We start from the raw sequence: 23790 nt of genomic DNA on the forward strand, positions 1-23790 counted from the left end.
TTTTACAGAAAAACATCAGAAAAAGTCACTTTTTTGGATTGAATAATCAATAATTATCAATAAAAATCAAATATGTATGTATTTGACCCTTAGTATGTAATATACTATTCTAAAGCTTTGAAGGCAAAGATCAATAATCTATAAAAAAAACAAGAAAAAAATCAGCTATGTGCATATTTTCCCATGTAGGGTCACATATGGGCACACTAAGGACACATTTGTATTCATACATAGAAGGCAGAATCCAGTCACAGACCGGGTTTTGCTATGTTTCAGTTTCCTTTTTTTGTGATCCCTCTCCCTGTGTTCCCCCTCCTCTTCCCTCTCCATTCCTATCTGCCCCTGCTCTGCACAGGAAGTGCGTGTCTACGTACCTTGGGGAACCTCTCCTTGTACACATGGTTCATCATCACAATCTCATGGTCAAAGGAGATGGGCGAACGCCCGGGGCTGTAACGAAACACACACACACACACAAATACAGATGAGCGGAGAAGGAAGACAGCGGTTGGTCGGTCAAGCCTTAAGAGAAACACTGAGTTCCATAATGTAGGATTGTTCAGGATTTCATAAGCCTGCACCGGGGAGTGTCGCCTGTCCCCGAGCTGCGGAGACCGGACTGACCGGGGCTTGGGTGTGAGTGTGTGTAGCGCTGGTTGACTGACGGGAGAGATGGCCAGGTCACCGGAGCACAGAGAAAAAAAACATGGAATGGAGGTCACACACTCTAACGGGACCTTGGGGTCTACATCATGTGTGCGTGTCTGCCATTGTCACACACTGGCAGGTCACAGCGGTGTACACTGAAGACCATGACAACCCCTGCTTCAAAACCTCCCTGATATGGACTCGCATGGCTGCACACACAGACAGATACAGATACAAAGGTAACGTCTCTTGAGACCAGTGGCTGCAGCCGTCGCATCCCCAGTGGACTGCGCGCGCGCGTGTGTGTGTGTGTGTGTGTGTGTGTGAGAGAGAGAGAGAGTGAGGGTGTGTGCACCTGTCAGTAATGCACTGAGGCTGTCCACTAGAGTCAATTCAATTGCTTTACTGTAAGTCGATTCTCATGGGGTTTGTGTGAGCTTGCTGAGACCTGAGAGACAGACACTGATGTCTCCTTTAGTCCATGCTGGCCCCCGCAGAATACAAATCCAACCCCCTCTCTCTCTACTTTCCCCACTATCAGCGGGCTCCATTTTTCTCTCTCTTTTCCTTCTCATGGGATATATCTCGTTTTTTATTCTATCATCTTCTATCCTCACCCTCTCTCTATGGTTAGACCAAATGGAGACAACAGCAATAGTCTCGACCTTTCTGCGTCTCGCTTCCTGGAGAATAAGGCAACGACGACAGGTGAGAGGTGAGAGAGGTGTGTGTGTGTGTGTGTGTGTGGGAGCGAGTCATGGGGAGACATTTCATTTCATTCTAAGCACTTTCAGGCTTTGTTAGCCTAGTGTATTATTCATTCCCTCCATTTATGATTGTAAACATTTCCCTCTAAATATTGCAACTGCAATTTCAAGGTTTTATAGCAATTTTTTGACAATCCAAACACAAAGAAAAATTCACAAACTGCAGTGCAATTGTCCAAAATAATAAAACAAAACAAAACAAAACAAAACAGATTTTTGGAAGAAAAAAAAAAAAATAATAATTAGATTTTTTTTCTCCCAAAATCGGTTTTGTTCTTGTTCTTTGTTATTGTGCTATTCACAGTAAGCACAGAAAAACTATGAAATCCTGGAAAGACTGAGTCGAGGGGAATGCAGGTGGGGTAAAAATATGAATTTGGGGCTCCAGATGTCACCGCTCTGTATGAGTCATCTGCACGTGCACACACACACACACTCATGCAAGCGTGCAAACACATACACACAAACGCACACACGTGACCAGGGGGATGAGGTAATGCTGTAAGTCATCCATCGGTAGCTCCAAGGCCAATTACCAGCTTAATAGGAATGAGAGCACCTCGAATGTGACATATGAGCTAAACATCATGGAGGCTGTTTATCATTATGCCAGCACATAGGTACACAAGCGCGCACACACACACACACACACACACACAAACCTGAAACTAGAATGAGGACATACTACAAGAATATAGAATCTATGTTTCTTTTGTTTTAATCTGCTTTAATGTGTTTTTCATATTGTTCATAGCCAACTAATTACTGCAATATTAATGACTATAGTTATAATGATTATACTGATTATTTTTAAACCAAGCAAGCTTCAACTCAGCACCCACACACACACACACACACACACACAGCCTGTCATCATTCAATCAACTGGAGCTGTGAGACAAGTAACATTCTCAACTTTAAAACTCTCCTTTCATGTCTGTCTTTCTTGAAATAAAAAAAAAATAAAATTCAATCAAAAGCCAGCCAGCTCTGCCCTGGGCTCGGTAAGTAAAGGTTAGCCCTGACAGAGATGGATGCATAGCCAGAGGCTGTTATGTACATACTTTAATTTTCAGAGAATATCTTTTTCTCCCCGTGTTATTTCTTTGTCTGCCCATGGCTTTGAGCAGCCTCAGCCTTTATTAAAATAAAGCTCCCATTCCAACCAAGTTGTAACAGAGATCAGAGTAAAATCCCTGGGATGAATAACACAAGACAGCCAGACAAAGGCTAATTAGAACACGGCTATATTTCTCCTGTAATGGGAAATAAAAATCGCCTCGCGGCAATCCCTGCAAGAAAAAACGTCTTCGTCATTATTTTGAGAAATGACCTTGGAGACGAGGCTCTTGTGGAACTTGTAGAAATCTTTTGTTTTAGTGTGAGGCTACAAGTTCAAAAGTTATGAATATGAGAATGAAAAAAAATAATTCTCTCTTATAAAATTGCAGATAAAATAAAATGTGTTACAACCCCATAGAGTTTCATAAACTGTGATAATTGAAATGTAAAATAGCGGTGTAATAGCTTCTTTTTTTTTTAGGGGGGGATAAATGGTGATGTCAGCTGTGACAAAGGCACTAAAAATGCAAAAGCGCTTATTGGTGGAGATGATAATTGAAGTAAATCAGATGAGACACCCAGAGATGAGACGGTGAGCCAGGGAGAGGGAGAGGGAGGCAGGGAGAGAGAGATTGTGTGAGAGAGAGAAAAATAACATTGCTCCTTCACAACTGAGGCGGGCGACTTGGGAAATGAGGGGCCTAATTGACCGTGACAGAGAGCTGGGCAGACGGGGATGAGCGCGAGAGTGTGTGTGCGCGTGCGTGTGTGTGTGTGTGTGTGTGTGTGTGTGTGTGTGTGTGTGTGTGTTCACCATAGAAACCTCAAAGTCTCACTGATGAGACTGATGAGTCCACTGGTAACATTTTAGTAAAAGTAAAGGTCTCCCCGAAACCACAAAGCTTTGGGTTTTGATGACACATGTAAATACTTACTGAGATGTTATAATATATGCTGTATTATCTTTGGCGCATGCCATGGAGAAATATAAGCCAGTGGTTAAAAAAAGTTTTTTACCAGTTTTGTGAAAGTGAGCACTAGTTAAGTCTGTTGGCACATGCAATTTAATATAGATTTCAAAGCAAAAACAGCAGACTGTCAATTTTTGTTTTTGGCCCATGTCAAACCCCTTAAAACAATAGCACCAGCAGGCAATGAATGAATGAAAAGATGGATGGATGGATGAATAAAATATGATCGTATGACCGAGAAGGGGGGCTGATTTGTTGAACAGCTGGATGTCAGAGAGCCACAGGGAGCGGAGTTGTTACCCATGCTGCAGTGTTGATGTAAAGTAGATGAATAAATGCGGCTCTGGAGTAGCTGTCATTATAATGGACTAGGTCTTGTGTCTGGACCTGACTGCGTGTGGCTGTCTATGGCTACTTGGGTAGCTCATTAACTACAGCCGCTGTACCCAGCGCTGTATATGACAAACGCATGATGGATGGACGAGGTTAGCTCATTTCTAAATCTATGGGAGAATGGGTGGTGGAGAGAGAGAGTGAGAGAGGGATGGAAGGAAGGGTAGTAATACTAGAGATAGAGAATAGATAGTAGATTGGACAAGGAGGGCAGATGCAGAGGGAAGTGAAGGCTATACAGGGCAAAAACTGAGGGAGCAGACAAGTTTGATGGGCTGAGAGGAGAAAGGCAAAAACGAGAGATGAACAGAGAGATTGTTAAACGGCACAAAAAAGAAGTGTGGCTGTCATCCCTCACAGCAGGGCTATAAAATTAGCATATAATTGCGCTCTCCATCTCATATTCATTATTCCTCTCTCTCTCTCACACACACACACACACCTTCCCTCGTCCCTTGCCCCCTCCTCCTGGGCCCAATCATCATCTTCTCCCCACTCTTCTGTCCCCAATCTCCTTTTACTCACTCACTCACTGCTCCGTATTGTCTGTCTCCCTCGCCACATCTCTTTTCTCCCCCTCTTGAGATCCGTACATTTGCTTCACTCTATCTTCTAATATTGTCCCTCTCTCTCTCCCTTCGTTATCTATCTCTCTTTTTGTCTTTCTCATCAACTTTTTTTTTCCCACTTTCCTCCCTCCTCCTCTCCCTCCATAGCTCTCTGTTTGTTATTTATCTGTACTTGGAGACATCCAGCAGAGAGCTCTGTAAGAAGCTGTTAATGGCACTCGCTGTCAGTGGACTAATGTAATGTTAACAGGTTTAATTGGGACAGCCAATCAGTCATCTCACTGTAAAATCTCTATGTCTGGCTTTCACTTCTTGTTTACTTAAATGCTTCATCTCTGCCATTACCACACTTTCATATTATCAGCATCTTCCATAACCTTCTCTCTCTCTTTCTCTCTCTGCATTTCCAATTTGAAAAATCCATCTTTCATTGCCTCATGGGTTCTTATTCCATTTTTTCCAGCTGTTCTGCTCATGCATGGAAATATATTGAGCTGTGCTTCTACTGAGCTGAACAGAGGGGAGGATAGGGAGAGAGAGAGAGAGAGAGAGAGAGAGAGAGAGAGAGAGAGAGAGAGAGAGAGAGAGAGAGAGAGAGAGAGAGAGAGAGAGAGAGAAGAGAGAGAGAGAGAGCGAGACAGAGAGAGACACAGAGAGAGAGAGACAGATGAAATCTACCAGTCCAGGGTGTTTTGGGTAATTCATGTTGAATGGTGTGTGTGTGTGTGTGTGTTTGGTTCCGCAGTGGAACAGCATAAAATTTGGCAGAGGAAATTTAGGCTCTCAGGTTATACTAGGACACAGGTTGATGGGTGATTACCTGAGATGGCAAAACACACACACGCACGCATGCACACACACACACACTGACATCAATCAACAAACACAGTGGGACTCTAATCAGATACACCCCTCGTATCTCTCTTGCCTTCCTTTCATCTCAGAGGATTAAAGAATTCCATATCTCACTGTGAAGGAACAGAGCGAAAAAAAAGAAAGAAACTGTGGCAAGATGAGATGTGGGTGAGACACTGAGCTCAGGAAACGAGGAGAGAGAGAGAGAGAGAGAGAGAGAGAGAGAGAGTGTAAAGTAAATCTAAGGTGGGATGGGACTGAAAGACAGAAAGACAAACAAAACTAGAAGCATCACCTGACAGGTAAAAACACAGTAACAGAAAGTGACGGACAGAGTGAAAGAAAGATAAAAAAAAAAAGTGACAGGCAGTAAGCCGGGGATGGGCAGAGTGAATGAAAGCTACCACAAAACATAGACAGATAGATAGATGGAAGCTAGAGATCCAGGCATCCACAGGCGGACCGATAAACAGATGTGGGAGCCTGAGTGTCACTGATAGGGGCAGAGAAAACCAATGAGGGTGTTGCTGCCACAGTGAAGAGATCACACTCGCTCCCAGCTGCCATGGACGTGTCAGTGGGAAGAGGCTGACCTTTCTGTAGGCTGACACACACACACACACACACACACACACACACACATAGAACCCACCTGACAGCCAGTTAGTGAGTCAGTCAGTCAGTAACACCCATTTTACACTCCTGACCCTGGCATATTAGAGTATGCTGATCCAGGCCCATCCTATAGGAATTCACAGCGAATCTCATGCACAGGAAAATCCAGAGTCATTACCATTCACATCAGACCCAGGATAGACCCGCATATGCAAGTGTACTTCTTTAATTGTCACTTCTCTATGGACTGTCAACTTTTAAATTCATCAAAGCAGGTGTGTTTGCATTCAGTGCTCAACATGGCTGACGACATAACGCTCCAAACCCTGTGCTGTGAATTCACAAACTCTTTTGTAGCGCGTTATTAGTATTGTGAGCTTCTCTGTCTAAACTTTGTAAATACCACACTTGTATAATGTGCCTTTTATGTCATGCTGGTGTGCCGGACAAACAAGCCAAGGAGGTGTGGCCCCATGGGACAGGTGAAGCACTGAACTTTCACACCAAGTAGAGCAGAGTTTGACCTGGGTCTCGAACCCTGATCTTGACCGGCGTCATTTTGCGGGGTCGACTTTCCTGGGTCACCAGTCTAGGGTATAAGTCAGATAGGCTGAACAGGGAAGTTGATGAATAAGATGTGTGGATTGTGCAAATACATGGTTGTCCAATCACTGGAAAATGGGTGCAGTTCAAGAATAGAATCACCCTTTGTCTATGACAGTTAAGTTGTGAGGCTCAAATAGTTGTGAAGTGGCAAGTCTCCAAAATGATCATGTTTGTTGGTGGATGGCAAAAAAACAAAAAAAAAATGTTATACCAAAAGATTCATATCAAACTTCTCAAAAAAGTAGTGGAAAACCTCTTTCTTGAGCAAAGATCCACTTCAGGTCAGTCAGGAAGTGCTAACCTTCCCAAAAGTATTGTACTGCTAAAATAATTATCCTTTCAATATTATCAATTGGACTAAGATTATGTTAGTTGCAAGATGCTTTTGGAAAACAGGGTCTCTACTGGTACTGGCTGGGACTGGGTCGAAACAGAAGTCTGCACAGACAAAAGATGGTGCAGAATTTGTCTTTGAACAAAGACACAGGTAGGGTGTGATGCAATATTTGTGCTGGTGTATGTACAGTATTGTGTTGTAATACAGCGCATGGTTTATGCTCAAAACATAAGTGTGCTGGCATAATAAAGCATAGCTTCTCTGGGCGCAGAGGTCCTACCTGAGGCTGCGTGAGCGGGGCCTCATGGCGGGGGAGCGGCGTCCCTCCTCGTCTGTGATGCTTTCGGAACTGAAGTGCTTGGTGAGGAAGTGCAGCTCGTCCGGAGTGGGCTGGAAGGGCAACTGGTGCAGCTTCTCCTGAGATGAACAGGAGGACTGTGAGAGGAGGAGCAGAGAGGGAGCACAGATTACAACCAGCACTGGAGCTACTGCGGGGTTAGGCTGGAGCTAGGCCGGTCTAGGTCGGGTTAGCTTTGAGGACTAGTGTGCTAGTTACAGGAGGAGCGGAGAGAGAGTGCAGATTATAACCACCACTGTCTAAGACTGTGGTTATTTGTCATTTCAAGGTTAATTTATAGATCGGATTCTAGAGATTGGATTTTATGAGATCGTGCCACTGTACATCCACACTTGACCTCAAAATGGCGGTTAAGCATCTCCTGTTGCTGTATTTCTATAAATCTGTGGCTGTATTACTTTTTCTTTTTCTTCCTCTCTGTCTCCATCTCTTCATATTGCTTGTACGTGCACTGCAGCTGGACTGCACCCAGACTATGTAGTATTCCAATCACAATTTTGAAGATTCAAGAGCAATGTGAGCTAAAAATCCGATTATTGCGCCTGCAGACCTGTCACTTAATGCGTGCTGCTGCGATCAGACGATGAAAGTCACATTGAAATGACAAGCGTGACTCTAGCCTTGATTAGGTTAGCCTAGAGCGCTACTGTGCTAGTTACAGGAGGAGCAGAGAGGCAGCATGTAATACAACAGGTACTGGAGATACTGTGCATTAATTTCAAGTGAGCCAAGGGCTACTGTGGATTGGCCTAGAGCTAGGTTAGTTTAGTTATAACTAAACATATTTACTGTGCTGTTAAATGACTGTTAATGAGACTAAGAAAAGTCTCCCTTTGTCGATTAACTAGTTAGTGAGTGATTTAGTAAACCTAATGAGACAAATGAGGCCTGTCCTTCTGTTAATGCAGTGAGCTAGCGGGCAGGCTAGCAGTATGGGGTGATGACTGAGAGCTTGAGTATCCAGTCAACTAAGTGTGCTGCCATTGAAGCATGCCGAGTCCTCGTTCTACAGCCAGCAGGTACAAAGCAAGCGCACACTGCGGTATTAAGAAGGGAGAAGGGGGAAGAGCAGAGGGGTTAAGTAGCAGGGAGGAGGATTAGACAGGAGGAAAACATTATAGGACTCTAGGAATGGAGGAAAGAGAAGGGTTGTAAGTTTGGAGAAAAGAAGAGTAGGGAAAGGAGAGCAGGACTACACTCTAGGGCATCAGTGGGAGGATGCACAGAGAGGGAGGGAGAGAAGGGTGTAGGTGGAAAAAAGAGAGTGAGGAGAGAGAGGATAAGACTGGAGGGGCAGAAAGAAGGGATGATCTTTACTGTAGCTAAGGGAGCTTTTGATGGCTTGAAGCTTTGCAGCGTAGTGGGATGGAGCAGAAGGCATTTATCTCAGAGTCTTTGGGGTAAATAGATAATGAAAATAAAACACATACACAAATAAATGCACACAGACACAAATATATAGATACTTACTGAGACAGTGGAGCTGGGAGTGTTGGTGCCATAGCCAGAGGAAGGCAGAGAGGCCAGAGACCAACGTCTGCCATCCGTCCTGATTGAGAGAGAAAGGAGATAGAGGCAGAGAAGAGAAAGATAAGGATAAAGACGTCAAAACCCATACAACTCTCCCTTTAAATGTACTTATAATGGAATTAAACATAGTCCATAGCCAAATCCACAAGCTGCGACACCCTCACATATAGTCACAAAGCCATTCAGTTGCAGGAGGGAAAATGCACATGAGGATACAATGGATTCAGAAAGAGTGCAGGCGAAGCCATGTGGGTTTGAACCGCTGAGCAATACTGAGACAATCAGCCTGAGACACCAAAGGCGTAAGGTGATGCAAGACTAGTTCGCTCCTGAGTCTGCGCCCGACAGCCACTCTACCCTGTCTGCTCTCATGAGTCTTCTGTGAGTTGGATGTTGCACTTTCCAACACCATCTTGGACAGATTTATTAATGAACAAACATACCCTAAGATGTCTATTGTTGTGTCCTTGGGTGAAAAGAAAAATAAAACAAAAACTTTGGGGTAAAACAATAGTGAAGGGCATGATTGGGCATGTTGCCTGTGTTTAATGGACTTAAAATAAAAATACGTTCTTGGAAACGCAGTCCTGTTCAGTAGGTGACTGAGCTGGTCTCTAAAAAAACCATGGAGCTGCATCCTTTGATCCTTCTGAATGTGATGCATGTAGAGAGAGTATGGGAGTTTCTCTCAGAAGGGTAGCAGTGACACAGACCCTGTAGGCTAGTATCCACAGACGCTACTTGTTGATGTCAGCCTGTGTGCACTCAGCCATGCGGGACAGAGGGCAGGTGGTGGTGGCAGGGAAAAGGGAAGACTAGGCAAGGAGCATGTAAAGGTCAAAGTTGAGAGGTTACCTGTCAGCCCTGTGTCCGTGACTGTGTGGGAGAGAAGACTGTCAGTCAGTCTCAGACAAGGACACAAAGATGCACACAGACACAAACACCTAGCCTGTCCGAGCCCTCCGAAGCACTAACATTGATCATTCCTTTATGCTCTCTTGTTTGTGTTTGCTCAATAATCGCTGCTATTGTTTTTTTTTTTTATCTTTTGAATTATTACAAAAGGTGCATGGTTAATGTAAAGAACGATTCAGGGGGCTGGCACCAGGCAAACACCAGACCCTCAGCTCTTGGGCTGTATTATCAAACTCCACCACATGGTGTCACTGTTGTCACAGCATCTGCTCTGTCTGCAGCTGCAGTATCTATCGAGGTCAGCGGACAGGCAGAAAGGCATTTCCAATGCAAATCAACTTTAATGCATGTTTTTGGCTGGTACACTTAGGATGGCTGCCATACAATGTTTGAGAATGTTGTCATGGAAATAGGCACGGGTTCAGTGCATAAGGTAATGTGTTACCATGGAAACATCATCACTTCACTGAACATTTAAGCGGCAGGTGAGTTGAACATTCTAACTCTAATCTCATGCACTGTCCACACATTAAGCCATGCTCGTTTTTATGACAAGTTTATCCAAATTCTATGGCAGCCGTCTTACAGTACAGTAGGTGTAGTGAGGTAGCGTGCCGTCATACACCAGTAAATTCCCTTTCTGATTCTATTACTATTTCATGCTTCAACTCCATGCAGCAGCAGGAGCAGCTGGTACCAGCGTAGACGTCATGTGGAGTACCTTTTATCAAACTTTTGCATGAGCTTATATGAGTGTCTTTTTAATCTTGGCATGGGCTTAAATCACACAAGCGCATGAACGTGCACACATAAATCTCACAGACACATGCACTAATGTGCGCGCACACACACACACACACACACACACACACAGTACACACACTCATTTTCACTCCCTCTCTGCCTCTATGCCTCCCTCCCGCTCCGTAATTACCATCTCTGTTGAGAGCCCAGACAGATAAGAGGTTATTAATCCAGGTTTGAATGACAGTCTCAGATCATCTCTGTCTCATCATCAGCTGCACACTATCATCATCTACTGCGCTGCTCTCAAGGCACCGAGGCCACTGAGGCATTTAAGAGCACTTGCCATTTCAAAGATACTGGCATTAAAGGTTGAACTATGGTCCTCCATCATTCAAGATGAATGTCATCCATTTGGGCTCAACAGTTTCACATTCACCCCCCCCTCATCTGAGCGCCACATTTTCCCATGTAACCATTGACCGTTTGAGAGTGCGAGACTTCTCTTGGTGTCAATCAACTGCGAGCTTTAATTTCGTAGCTTCAATAGTGACCTTCTGTCATTCACCCGGACTTATCCAGGATTTATCCAACTGACCACTAGGGAAAAAGAGCCAGTCAGCAGTCGTTCTACCCCATACTACACATTTCACTGAGAGTTAACCTCAATAATGTTTTGTCCCATCTGAATATAATCCTTTGTTTTGAATTGAAACAGCATAACAACTTGGAAACAAAACGGGTGCAATGGGTTGCACCACTTGTAATCCAAGTTACTGGGAGACTGAGGCTGGCACATTGTTTTTTTAATGTGCATTACATGTTCCTTCACCAATTCAGCACAAGATTTGAGTGCTAGGACAACTCTTTGCAAACAGAAATTATATTTACTGATTAATTCCAATACTGGTATCAAATATTTGAACTATATTAGATGCAACTTTTTTAACTCTGTTTTTTTTTTCCCCCAGTGCGACCCTCAAGTACAAGTGTGTGTGTGTGTGTCTCACCTGCGCGCAGGAACAAAGGAGAAGTGTGCAGCTGTGTTGGGGGAGAAGTTGCGAGGGCTGTCCAATGGGCTGGTACCTGAGAGAGAGGGAAGGAAGGAGAGGAAAAAGGAGATTAATGGGTAGCAGCACTATACAGGGACACTGCTGGACAGATAACAGGCAGCTCTCATCTCTGTCTCAATTTATTTACCTCAGCAAATAAAGGCTGCAGCTGACAACATGAGAGATTTAGACATATTGTGATCTATTAGTACTACTATGCCAATATGGCGGGGCCAGTCAATATGCCAGAGAAGCGAGCTTGTGACCGGATGTTCGGTGGTTCAAATCCCCTGATCATCTGGGAAAATCTGGGTGGGGAAAGTGAATGACTAACACTCTCCCCTCCTCACAACAATAAAAGCTGAAACTCTACTGTAATTAATTAGAAACAAGTGTGGTAGGCTGTTGCACAGACTGGTCTGTTGCTGAACTGCCAAGTGGAGGTTTCCTTATACAAAAGTGCTTCACAATACTGAGAAATCATGCATTTTAAGCATTAGTTGTCCCAGTGGGAATTGAACACCTAACCATGAACCAACACGGTTGAAAAGCTGCAAAACAAAAACAGACTGAACCTAAGTTGAAACGCTTTGAAGTGCAAAAGGCTTCTCTCTCACTGCTTGTTTCAGCTGTATAAAACCAAACCTACCCAAGTCTGGTGACATATGTTAAAAAAAGAAATGCGTGCGTGTATGAATGCAGTATGTGTGTAGTGTTTAGTATGTGCGTAATGTTTAGTATGTGCATGCATGTTCCTTCATCCTCCCCCCATCTTCTTGAGTGTAAACCCATCCCTCCATCACGCCTCCACTCATTTTCCATCTCCATCCAACACTCAACAAGAGAGGCATCTTAGAAGAGAGAGCAAGGTGCAGAGAAAGAGAGACAGAATAAGAGAAAGAGAATCTTTGTGGAAAATTTAGTGAGGGAGGGGAAGAATCTCAAGAGATGAGGACAAATGAAATAGGGAAAGACAGAAAGAGGAGTGGGAGAGCGAAGGAGAGAGATGGACATAGAGAATTTGAGTTTGATGGAGTGATCTCATTAACTGAATGGGAGTTGAGAGGAAAGGAGGGGGTAGACAGACAGATAAGAGGGCTGACTAATCGGTCTGCTCCGTCCAAAGCAGAAGAGGAGTGGGCACAGATAGAGGAGGAGAAACACTGTTTACATCCCCTACTAGACAACTGTAGAGGGAGAGAATGACAAATGAAACACAGACAAAATAGGCCCAGCATTCAAAAGGAAACATCAGAGAATGGGGAAAAAAAGGGCGAGTGGGTGAGAGGGAGAAGAATTGAGTGTGTATGTGTGAGAGAGAGATAGAGACAGAGAGAAAGAAAAAGTTTCTGAAAATGCACAAATCAACTCTAACTCATGCCGCAATTCTAAGATGAATCAGCACTGAGCACAGACATTGACTTTGTATCAAAATGATATCCAAACGTGTTAACCCAACACAGAGAGTAAGTATTTTCATCTACATAAACAGTCTGCAGCACAGACTGAATATTCCACTATGGAGCTGACACTGCTAGTACTCTAAGAAAATAGATGATCCTATTTCAGATAAACATGAGGTTTATTTAATAAGCATATTGAATGAGTGTAGGCCCTACATCATATTGGATACGAATATTCAAGGCCATTCCATTTATCGTAGAGGGGAATGCAGCGCTGTGACTGCCAGTCTGTAACTAATAATTCAGTGGAGAGAAAGGGTATGGGTGAAGGGGTGCAAATGTACTTCAAACACACAGACACACACACACACTCACACACACACACACACACACACAGTCACACACACACACACACACAGATGGATGGGTGAGAAAAGGTCGGCGGCCCCAGAAATGTGGGGTGCTGCAGTACTGCATGGGCTGGAGGAGAGGGAGAGATTAAGTAGTCAGACATTTCCACATCAATTATGCATTTTCCTCAGCAGCACGTCTGGACAGAGCAGAGTCTCAAATATTAATATGAGCATTTGCTTTCTGTCAGACAGGAAAAGATCTCTCTCTCTCTCTCTCTCTCTCTCTGTCTGTCTGTAGCTGGAGTGGAACAGGGAGCGCAGGTCGTATGTGTGTGCACATACATGAGTGAACACGTGCGTACTATTTGTCAAACAGAAGCTTGTTAGAATCATCCATCCATCCATCGCATGTGTGTGAACCTTCTGTTACATGTGTGTGACTGTGTGTGTCTGTGTGCACGCATGATGTTTGCGTGTGTGTGAGTGGATGTTACAGAGTTATGTTTAAATGGCAGAGATATCTCATTGGAGCTATTACCAAGCGCTGAGGGAATGAGTTCACACCACTTTGTCACACTTTACAGCTACAACACTGAAAACCGTGTGTGCGGGTGCCCATGCGTGTGTGTGTGTGTGTGTGTGTGTATGCCATTAGTCAAATAGAGGCTTGTTCACCGACAGAAGAATCCATCTCTCATTGTGAAGAAAAATCATGCACTGCAGCGAAGCGTAAAGTAGTGTGTTTGTGTATTTATAAGTGTGTCAGGGCTAAAAGCGAGGCTGAGACATATTGCATGGTAATGTGACGCTGCAGTCCCTGGTGTGTGACATGAGCTAAATGTTAAATGTTAGCGAGACCTATGGGATTTCTTCCGTGTCACTTGACAGCCAGAGAAGCAAGTCCATGACTGGATGGTCACTGGTGCAAATCCCCAAACAGGCTGGCAAAATCTGGAAGAGGGAATTTAATGAGAAATGCTCTCCCCTTCCCCAGTGACGACTGCTAAAGGGCCTTTGGGTGAGGAGCTGAAGCCCTAACTGCCCCAGTAGAAATACTCTGTGGACAACAATAGAACACTGCGGTTTATCATTCCTACTGTAGGCTCAAGTGTTTATGTGCGCTTGTGTCCAAGCCTCCCTCCTCTTGCATCGACTGCACCGAGTCACTGCTATGCATAGCTTGCCTAGTAACTTTTTAGTCACAATGACATTAAACATTACCTTTTCATCTTGTATTTTTATATCAAACTCCCATTATATTTACTTCCTGGAAAACAGCGCATCTTTAATGGTTACCTCATGCTGTACCAGTAGGTGCAAATAAAATAAAATAAAACTGCCTTTCTCTTCCAAATTGATATCCTATTGGTTTACATTTTAAAATGATCCCTCCCTGCATTATGTGCCGCCCCAATATCCTGTTTCAACAGAAAATACATTAAATTAAGGAAGCAAGGATGCTCTCAAAATGCTGTTTCATTGGGACTTTAAGAGAGTTACGAGTTCAATAAAGTCTATGGTCTTCCCTCAGAGGAGTTATTTAGCCTGCAGTAGTGGAGCTGACAGAGGGAGTTCAAAAGGTGGTGCACCTGTTAAAGCCTGGAACTAGTGCCTGAAGTGCTTCTGTAGCAAAGCCCTCTGAATTTTTTCTTATGCTGGGTGGATCAAGACCACCATCCCATAGAATCATTCCAGGACTCCACTGAGCTGCTACAGCAGGAGTGATGGGAAGGAGAAATAGCCTGAATCCTGATTTGAATGGTCGCTGATTGACAACAGAGATGTGCAATGGAAATTTCCAGGGAAATTTGCTGGGTTTTGTTCAGAGGGCAGCCGGAGTGAAATTCTCCTCTGATCCCCCAGGAGCAACGGGCGAGGCGAGCCCACGAGGGTACAGCGTGACTTCTGGTTGTTCAACGGCTAAGATGCTCTGGTTATTGGTTACGGGGGGAGAACAAATCACAAATCACTGTTGAAATCCATTTGAATAATGCTTTCCATTTTCTGTCACATAAAAAAAACAAAACGACTCCAGGGATTGTATTGTGAGACTGAATTGTGAAGCCAAGTGAAATGTAAATTAAAGATGAGTATAACTGTTAGGCAATCTCATTACAATAGGTGTGGAAGCTGCTACGCTGTCACATTTTTAGAGGTACTGCAGACAAACACTGCGGTGACAGTGACCTACTTAGGCGAAGACATAAATATACAGGCACAACGACATACATGCAAATGCATTAGCTATTTCGCTGTCTCTCTCTTCTCTTTCTCCCTCTGTCTCTCTGGGGAGAATGCTGTTGGGATAACACAACACAGGATATAATTGGGGGGGAAAGCAGAAAAAAACTTGCATTTCCATGGGAGGTATGACAATAAAATGAATAAGATCCCAAATCCCTGCTATATTTCTCTCTGCATCACTGTCCATCATTACAGCCACAAAGATGGCCAGCAGCTAGTTCCACAGAGTCTGCTTTAATCAGAAGTCGGGGCACACAGAACTGCCAATCTTACCAAGCTGACCTTTAACAAATAACCGCTCGCTCTCAGCCAAAAGAGAGACAGGCCGCTCAAAGAAGATAGGAACGGTGGCAACAAGGTAGAGAGAGGGGAAGAGACAGAGAAGATGACGAAGAAGAAGAGGGGGCAGAAAAAAGGACGAAGAAGGTCCAAAGAGGGCAATAATGCTGTCAGAGAAGAAGAAGGGACAGAAAAAAATGGAGGAAGAAGGTCCAAAGAGGGCAATAATGCTGTCAGAGAAGAAGGGAAAGGACAAAGGAGGAAGGTCTAAAGAGGGCAATAACGGTGGAGGACAAGAAGAAGGGAGAGGGGAAGAGAAAGAGACGAGGGGGGCGAGGAATGAAGCAGAGTAAACGAGAGAGATTCATGCAGACTTTTAACATTTTAATAAAAGTCCATTTTAGAGAGGATTAGTCCTCATCTGCTGCTTAAGATTAGAATTAGAGAAATCTCCATTTGATTAGCAGTAAGTGGCTGGACGAACGGTTGGAGATTGAAACCATGATGAAACTGATTAGACTCCTTGGAGAGCTGGGGAGGGAGAAAGAGAGAGAGGGAGGGATGGAGGGAGAGAGGGAGATAGGGTAATCATCTATGAAGGAATGAAGGAATGGGCTAACAGCCTCCAGTGGTGCCTGTTAATCAGTTGAGTACCAGCCAATAGCGAGATATCACAGCCTTGGCTTAATCTAGATGAAGGTTTCACTTATATTAAAGGTTTCCATGGAGGCAATATCAAGCTTGGCTTAAGGCTAAGGAATCTATTTTGCCCTGATGTGAAAAACCATTTAGTTGAAAATCCGAGCCTACATGTCGCTTAGTGGAGAAAAAGCAGCATTTTCTTGGCCTGCTACCACTAACCAGTGGTGTGAAGCAACAGGAGGGCCGCAGAGAAAATAAACAACGGGCAACAAAACATGGTGAAAAGGCGATATTAATTAGTGATATTTAATTAACTGTATTTAAAAGCCATTTCCTTGGCAGGGTCTGGGAAGAGGACGGACAGGGTGGCAAGACGTTAAGGGCAGTTTATAGTACAGCGATTTATGATCGTCACCACCGGCGATGATCATATTCTATCGTCGGTCGCAATGACATGTTGTTTATACTTCTAGCGACAGGCGATCTGTCATCGTTGCGCCCATCGCTGAGACTTAAATTGGATTGAACTTTGACCCCATCGCTGGCTCAGTTGTCATGACAACATTATGGAACTCTCTTATCCTAACGTAATTCTCTGAGCTCAAATTAAACGGTAATCAACAGCTCTGGAAGACCGTACTTTTGTAATAGACTGTAGAATAAAACGTACACTTATTTATAACACACCTATTTAAACACACTTATTTAAAAAGAAAGAGTGAAAAATAACATTGGAAAAGCAGTTACACAACATGTAGGTACATTAGGCTATTCTGCAGACTGGTTTACAAACTGTATTATTATTATTTTCCTTTCAAATGGTTACATTTTCAATTAGTGCAATTAAGAAAATATATTTCGTTACATGGCGTTATTAAAAGCAGACTGCAGCAGCTGGTTGACGCGCGGTGGAGTCTGTAGGCTCCGACTCACTTTCAGAATGGACACAACAATAAACTTCACAACCTGGGAATATTTGCATTACTTTGAACTGATGGAAGAAAAGGGTAAGAACATTATTGCTACCTGTACATCTGAGAACTGAAAGCACTTGCCAATGTGTTGTGAGCGCTATCCGCTGTTTATTTTTAGACCAGACATGATTAATCAAGGCTGCCTCTGTGATCATACTAGTTTACCATAAAGATGATCAGACCCCGAATAAATGAAAGCTGCTTGTTAAGTAGATAACAGGTAAGTAGATAACAGCAGTGTACTCGGTGATGATTTCTATAGCCTACTAGTAAGAACATCACCAGAAGACATAAAAGTTGTTACGTTTTTAAGCGGGTAACTTGAAAGCACTCGACTGAGTTACTTTTAATAAAGACTAACTTAGTAAAGTAACTAGATGAGAGCAAATGACTGAACCTCTGCGATGCGTTCTATAATCGCTCTAGTGTTTATACTTTTTATGAGCAACAGCGTCCAAAATCAAAGTTGAGCGATGATGGAATGTTGGTGACTTTGTAGCGATGTCCATCGGGCGATCATAAATCGTTGCACTATAAACTGCCCTTTAGACTGGTAGCAGTGTGTTACCATGGCAACACACCAGCCACAGCAGCCTAGTGGATGGAGATGGAGAGAGCAGGATGGCAGAGGGAGGAAGAGAGGGATGGATGGATAGAGGGATAGAGTGAAGGACAGATAAAAGTAAAGGGGGAAGGAGGGAGGGAGAGAAGGAAGGAAGGATGGAAAAGGGGATGTAAGGGATGGAGAGGGAGTGTGTGTGTGTGTTTGATTATGGATTCTGCACAGAACCTGATCCCTCCTTCTCCTCCTCTCTTAGTGTTTCTTTTTTCATATGACCTGTTTCTCATTCTCCATTTCTCAATATCATCATCATGTATCCCACTCGCTCGCTCTCTCTCTCTTTCTTTCTCCCCCTCTATAACTTGCTTTTTCCATTAGTCTCCTTCCCTCAAACCCTCCTGTCTCTCTTCTGCTCTCTCAATCCCTCTCCCTTTGCCCTGCTTCCTACCTCTCTCCATTTCTCATCTGCTTTTTCTCTAAATATTTCTCTCAAGTTGACACTGTCTCATTTAGTGCTCTTTCTAAATCTCTCTCTCTCTCCATTTAAAACCCTCCTTACAGACAGATGTGTGAAGGAGATTAGAAGCTGAAGCCACAAATCCATTCACTCAAACACACCTATGAACACACACACACTTTTCCTGAGGTGCCAAGTATTGCATTCATACACTGTTCGCAATTTGTGTGTGTGCGCATAAATGCATTTGTCCTTCAACTCCTCTCAACTAGCAACTTGTCTTGTTAAATAAACACTGTGTGTGTGTGTGTGTGTGTGTGTGTGTGTGTGAACAGCAGCATACTGATGGAGCGAGAGCAGGATAGAAGCAAATAATATCTCATCTACGCATTTTCATCAAAGAGGCACTGAAGCCGACAGCTTGTGTGTGTGTGTGTGTGTGTGCGTGTGTGTGGGCGCTGTGATTGACAGGCTGTGGAGTTCTATTATTTCCTGAGGAGGAAATGAGATGTGTGCGGCTGTCTGTAAATGTCTGTCAGCTTAGCACAAATGCGCACAGTTAATGAGATCTCTCTCTCTCCATCGTGTTTTCCCTCTCTCTCGTTCACTCTTCTTCGTGGTCAGGTATTATTGTCACTGTTCTATTATCGTTCCATCTTTCATATCCATCCTCGCTTCTTTCTCTCACTCTCTCTCGTTCAGCCATCTTTTCTGAGTCATTGTCACTGCTCCATTTCTATTCCGTTTTTCCAATCTATATTTCTTTCTCTCCCTCTCATTCTCTCTCTCCACTTGAGTCTTCATCACTATCAATCAATATCTCTCTTTTTCATGTCATTTCCATCTTTCTCGTTCCCTCTCTCGCTCTCGTTTTATATTTGAAGGTGGGGGGGGGGCAGGAGGGGTGGATGTGGGGTATTGTGTGCCTGTCTACATGCTGTCAGCATGTTTGACAAAATCCTGTCAGCTTGAATTTCATCTGTCACTACACACACACACGCCTGCGCACACACACAGTAGGTAGAAACACACACCAAACACATGCACACAATCTTCAATGACAGCAAGCAGCTTAGTAAAACATTATAACGCTTGACAACTATGAAACAAAAGTGTGTGTGTGTGTGTGTGTGTGTGACTAGATGGCCCACTGCTGCTTTGGCACAGAGCCATATCTGGACTCAGTTGTCACCCTACACTGTCATATATGGATCTGTGCACACATGCACACACGCGCACACACACACACACACACACACAAACAAATATCTTGCTGCGCTGTGCTCAGTGTGCAGCCTGAGCTGTTAATTGGGCTTTGTGGTGTGTGATTCTAGTGGTTAGTCTCCGGTAGGAAACAGCATGGCTCCCTGTAACACATCTAGACTGGTTGTAACTCAACAGACTGCGGCAGATGGGCAAGAAAAGAACATCGAACAAATGTACCTGCTGTACTTTCTGCATCTAAACCACTTTTCCTTATGTCACGGCTAGCGTTATATTTGTGTGTGTGTGTTTGTGTGTGTGTGTGTGATGATATGCATGTGTATGTGGGCATGGCACTTGCTTAAACTGAAAGTGATTACACAGAGAATGGCAACTGGCAAAGACATGAAGGCAGCTGCAAAAACAGTTTGAGACAGACGAAAGCCTGGATAAGTGAGAATAGGAATGAAAAGTCCCGACTCCCATGTGTCAACCCACCAGTCTGTTCTGTTTTGTTCGGCTCTGTGACGCATACAGGTAGTACCATGCAACCAAACGATGAAGGCAAGGGATCACCCGTTCTACCTTCTCCTCAGATGTTATTATCAAGAACCAAATCCACCTCAGGCAGTCAAGAGACACTTCACTGCTCTTTACTTGGGCATTATCAAACTCACAGTGTGGTAAAACCATTTTATACAACTCAAGTCTGCTTTTTGTTGAGCAGCATCAAATTAATGAAATTACCTGAAAGTTGTGTTATTGTTAAAATGTAATTTGCACTTTAAATCTACATATCTTAGCTGTGAGTTTTTCCCGCAACTCCAATCGTCTTTTCATAAGGAAATTAATTTAGATGACGTCACAGAGCGGGGGAACATACTACCGGGTTTTTAGTTGGTTAGTTTGCATGAACTGCTGCAATACAGTGGTAAGATAATATATAATCTGACAGTTTATAATAAATCACATTGTTGTACAAAGTGCTTCTATGTATGGGAAATGCCATAAGCTGTTAGCCAACGGTTCAGTTACTAACAACATCTCGCAAGCCAAGTAGCTTAACATGAATGTATTCTCCATAGAAGGGATTAAGGCAGATGATCAACTAGGGAGCTAAAGAGCTGAGATCACACTCAAATAAACTGCTTATTAATTGAGTCTATATATCATCAGAATCATTGCTTGTTTCCTTTGGTGCTAACCTAATTGTAGAGACTGCAGTTATTTCATTCAACAGGGATGGAATTAGGAAAACTACTTACTAATACTTACTTCAGGACTAAAAGTGGTTGTCTACCAAATATTACATCTATATCTAATAATAAATTCTTCTGTTAGTGAAATTCTCTGCTTCTTTTCCCAATCACTGTCACAGCTGCTAAAGAATAATGTATAAATCACTTCTAGAAATGCATGTGTGGCCTTTCATTAGTATGCATAGTACAGATAAGGAAGCTTCTGGTATCAAGACACGCTTATATTCTTTTATAAACAACTCTCCTTCTTAGCATCTAAAATGTCAGAGCGTGAGTGAATGAGCGTGTGTGTGTGTGTGTGTGTTACCTGTGTGTCCATGCAGAGGTGAATGTGGTCTCGGCAGGGTTGGGGAGGTGCTGGACGTCACAATCAGACTCTTCCTGTTGCTGGTCCGACAGCTGAGGACAGAAACGTCAGTCAGTTAAGTTTCCTTTGAACCCAGTTTGGCTCCCTTCACTGAATTCACCTCAAGTCGAATTCAGATTTGAATTCAATGCAGTTCACATCCTAATTATAAATTGTGTGGGCCTACATAATATGTAGGCTAGAACTCCAAGGAGCTTTGCAATGAACCAGACATAGATTTCCTATCACTCATATACTAATGAGTTGCCAAGTCCTCTTTTCTTTGAACTGCATGGTTAGGTAGACCACAGTCACAGTAATTAGTCACACACAGATTAGTTAACCACACTTTAATGTCATACTCATATGAATGTAACACACATCCATTTGTACTGTTTCCAAAAAAGAATGAGCACCCGCACAGCTAAGCTTTAATAATAGTAGCCGTCCACTGTGGCCATCAGACACACATCTGATCACACACATTAGACACTGTGTGGGTATGTGCACGTACGGGCGTGTGTGTGTGTGCTTCCGTGCATGTCTTGGTGGTGAGAGTGTTTGCCCACAGATATTACAGTTTCACAAAGTCCTGCTCACTGAGGCGAGAGCTGTTCCACACAGTGTCCTTCACACCCGCTCTCTAGAGGACAGTAACGGCACAGAAAGACCAGACAGTCAAAATCACAGCTGCAGTCACGCGAGACAGGGGAAATAGACACAACTGAGGGGAATGGTAATCAACTTCCAAAAAAACAAAAACAAATTAGCATAGAACTGAATGGAATATATCAGAATAGATCAAGTCTATGGAGTATGGATATTTATCCAAATGGGTTGGTACAAGCAGAAGCTTTACAGTATATTTTAGTTCACCTTGAGCTTTAATATGCTAGACTGAGCCTCACTATGTTAGCTTGAGCCCTAGGATGGAATTAAAGGGTTTTTTGGGAAATTTCCTGGTGAAAACCACTTGGATCCATATTTTCTCCTTCAGTCTCTATTCAAATCTGTGTTTGTGGGAGTAATTTTGCACTGGATCAGACTTGTAAGATTCCCATCCTTGCTTGGACGTACTATGACAGATTGTGCATAAATTTTGGTCATAAATCCTACTTCAGCCGGCGAGATTATAGAATGACAAGCAGAAGTTCATCTGCAGTGCTCAGTCTCTGCGCGCTCAACTGACAGGGTGCTGCTTTGATGATGACAGCAAGCACACAAAAGCGCAAATTACACACAGACACACACACACATATGGCAACACAGCCTTCAGTCAGTTCTGTATAATGGATACATGTCTCCCAGTAGGGGATCCAAAGTGCCTGCAGGAGAGGCAAAGTAGAATACCACACAACATTCTCTCTTTGTCAGAGAGAGAGAGAGTGCTACCAGGTAATAGTAGCTAGATGTGTTTATGTGTGTGTGTGTGTGTGTGTGTGTGTGTGTGTGTGTGTGTGTGTGACAGAGAAAGGACATTATAGAGTACTTATGTGCTTGGCGTGCCAACCCAAAACGTGCCTCCCCTGTTCTTTCTGTCACTCAGATAGACAGCCATTTGTTAAAGAGAATTCTGTCTCAAGCACTCTCCCTATCCGGTCATTTTACTCTACATTTTCTTCATCCCACGTTCCGTCCCCCTTTTTGACCGTTACCACTCCCTCTCCTCTCGTCCGTCTTCTCATTAAACCCTCTTGTCCACTCACTCCATCCCTTGCAACTTGCTCAACTCTATCACTCCTTTATCGCTCCTCAAACATCCCTCTCATCATCTCTCACAACACAGTCTCTGCACCCCCCTTCCCTTCTTACACACAAACACACGCATGCACATACACACACAAGCAAAAGCATACAAAGAGCCACTAGACACACCAAATCCCAGAGCTGATGAGTGTATCTGATGACTTGGATTTGATCAGATGTAATGCCATGTTCATAAAGCAGCCGCTGAGCTTTGTTCATTAGACAGGGAACAGCGGCAAAGTGAACGACAGTCGTTGTAAATTAACCTACACAAACTGAATGGCTCAGTCTCTGGGGCTGGCTCTGTTCTCACCATATTGGAGGGTCTTGGCGCCATCTTGCCTAATAGGAATAGGACCTTTTGTCCTCTCCTCAACAGGATACGTACAATAATAAATAACAATAATAAACTTTATTTGCAGTGCACCTTTTAAAACAAATGTTCTAACGTGCTTTACAGCTTTACAGCATGAAAAAGGCAAAATGTACAAAAGTGCAAAGTACAAGTGAATAAATAAAATCAAGGTAGATAAAAACAGAGTACAAGAGAGTAAAAGAACATAAAAGTGGCAATCATGAAAAGTGATTTATATGAAGAGATTTAAAGGATAAAACTCATTTTGCTAGCCTGAGCTCCTCAGGGAGAGCGGTCCAAAGTCCCAGGGCTCTGACGACAAAAGCCCACTCAACATTCATCTTTAGTCTGAACTTTGGAAGGACCAGGAGCATCCTCCCTGAGGATCTGATGCGGCATACTGACTCATAAGGAATAAATCTGTTAATGACTATTTGCTCACTTGTTCTTTCTTTCTTTCTTTTCTAGCCCTCGCTGTCTGATTGTCTATCGCTCTCTCTCTGTCTGCTGGACCCTTTCTTTCTCTCTCAGGGTTAGAGAGGGTC

The 23790-nt window shown here is 43.5% G+C and overlaps 1 protein-coding gene across 2 annotated transcripts in view; it reads right to left on the bottom strand.

Moving 5' to 3' along the window:
* Positions 1-23790, bottom strand: part of mast2 (microtubule associated serine/threonine kinase 2) — a 165979-nt gene that overhangs the window by 26156 nt on the left and 116033 nt on the right. For both annotated transcript variants that reach the window (XM_071913467.2, XM_071913466.2), the window contains exons 5-10: positions 21106-21197; positions 11381-11456; positions 9567-9587; positions 8652-8730; positions 7104-7258; positions 375-450 (exon numbers count right to left, since the gene is read on the bottom strand). In XM_071913467.2, coding sequence (XP_071769568.2) covers positions 375-450; positions 7104-7258; positions 8652-8730; positions 9567-9587; positions 11381-11456; positions 21106-21197 — 499 coding nt within the window. The remainder of the gene's footprint in view (positions 1-374; positions 451-7103; positions 7259-8651; positions 8731-9566; positions 9588-11380; positions 11457-21105; positions 21198-23790) is intronic.

This window comes from Centroberyx gerrardi, chromosome 9 (genome assembly GCF_048128805.1).
Source record: "Centroberyx gerrardi isolate f3 chromosome 9, fCenGer3.hap1.cur.20231027, whole genome shotgun sequence".
NCBI classification, from domain to species: Eukaryota; Metazoa; Chordata; class Actinopteri; order Beryciformes; family Berycidae; genus Centroberyx; species Centroberyx gerrardi.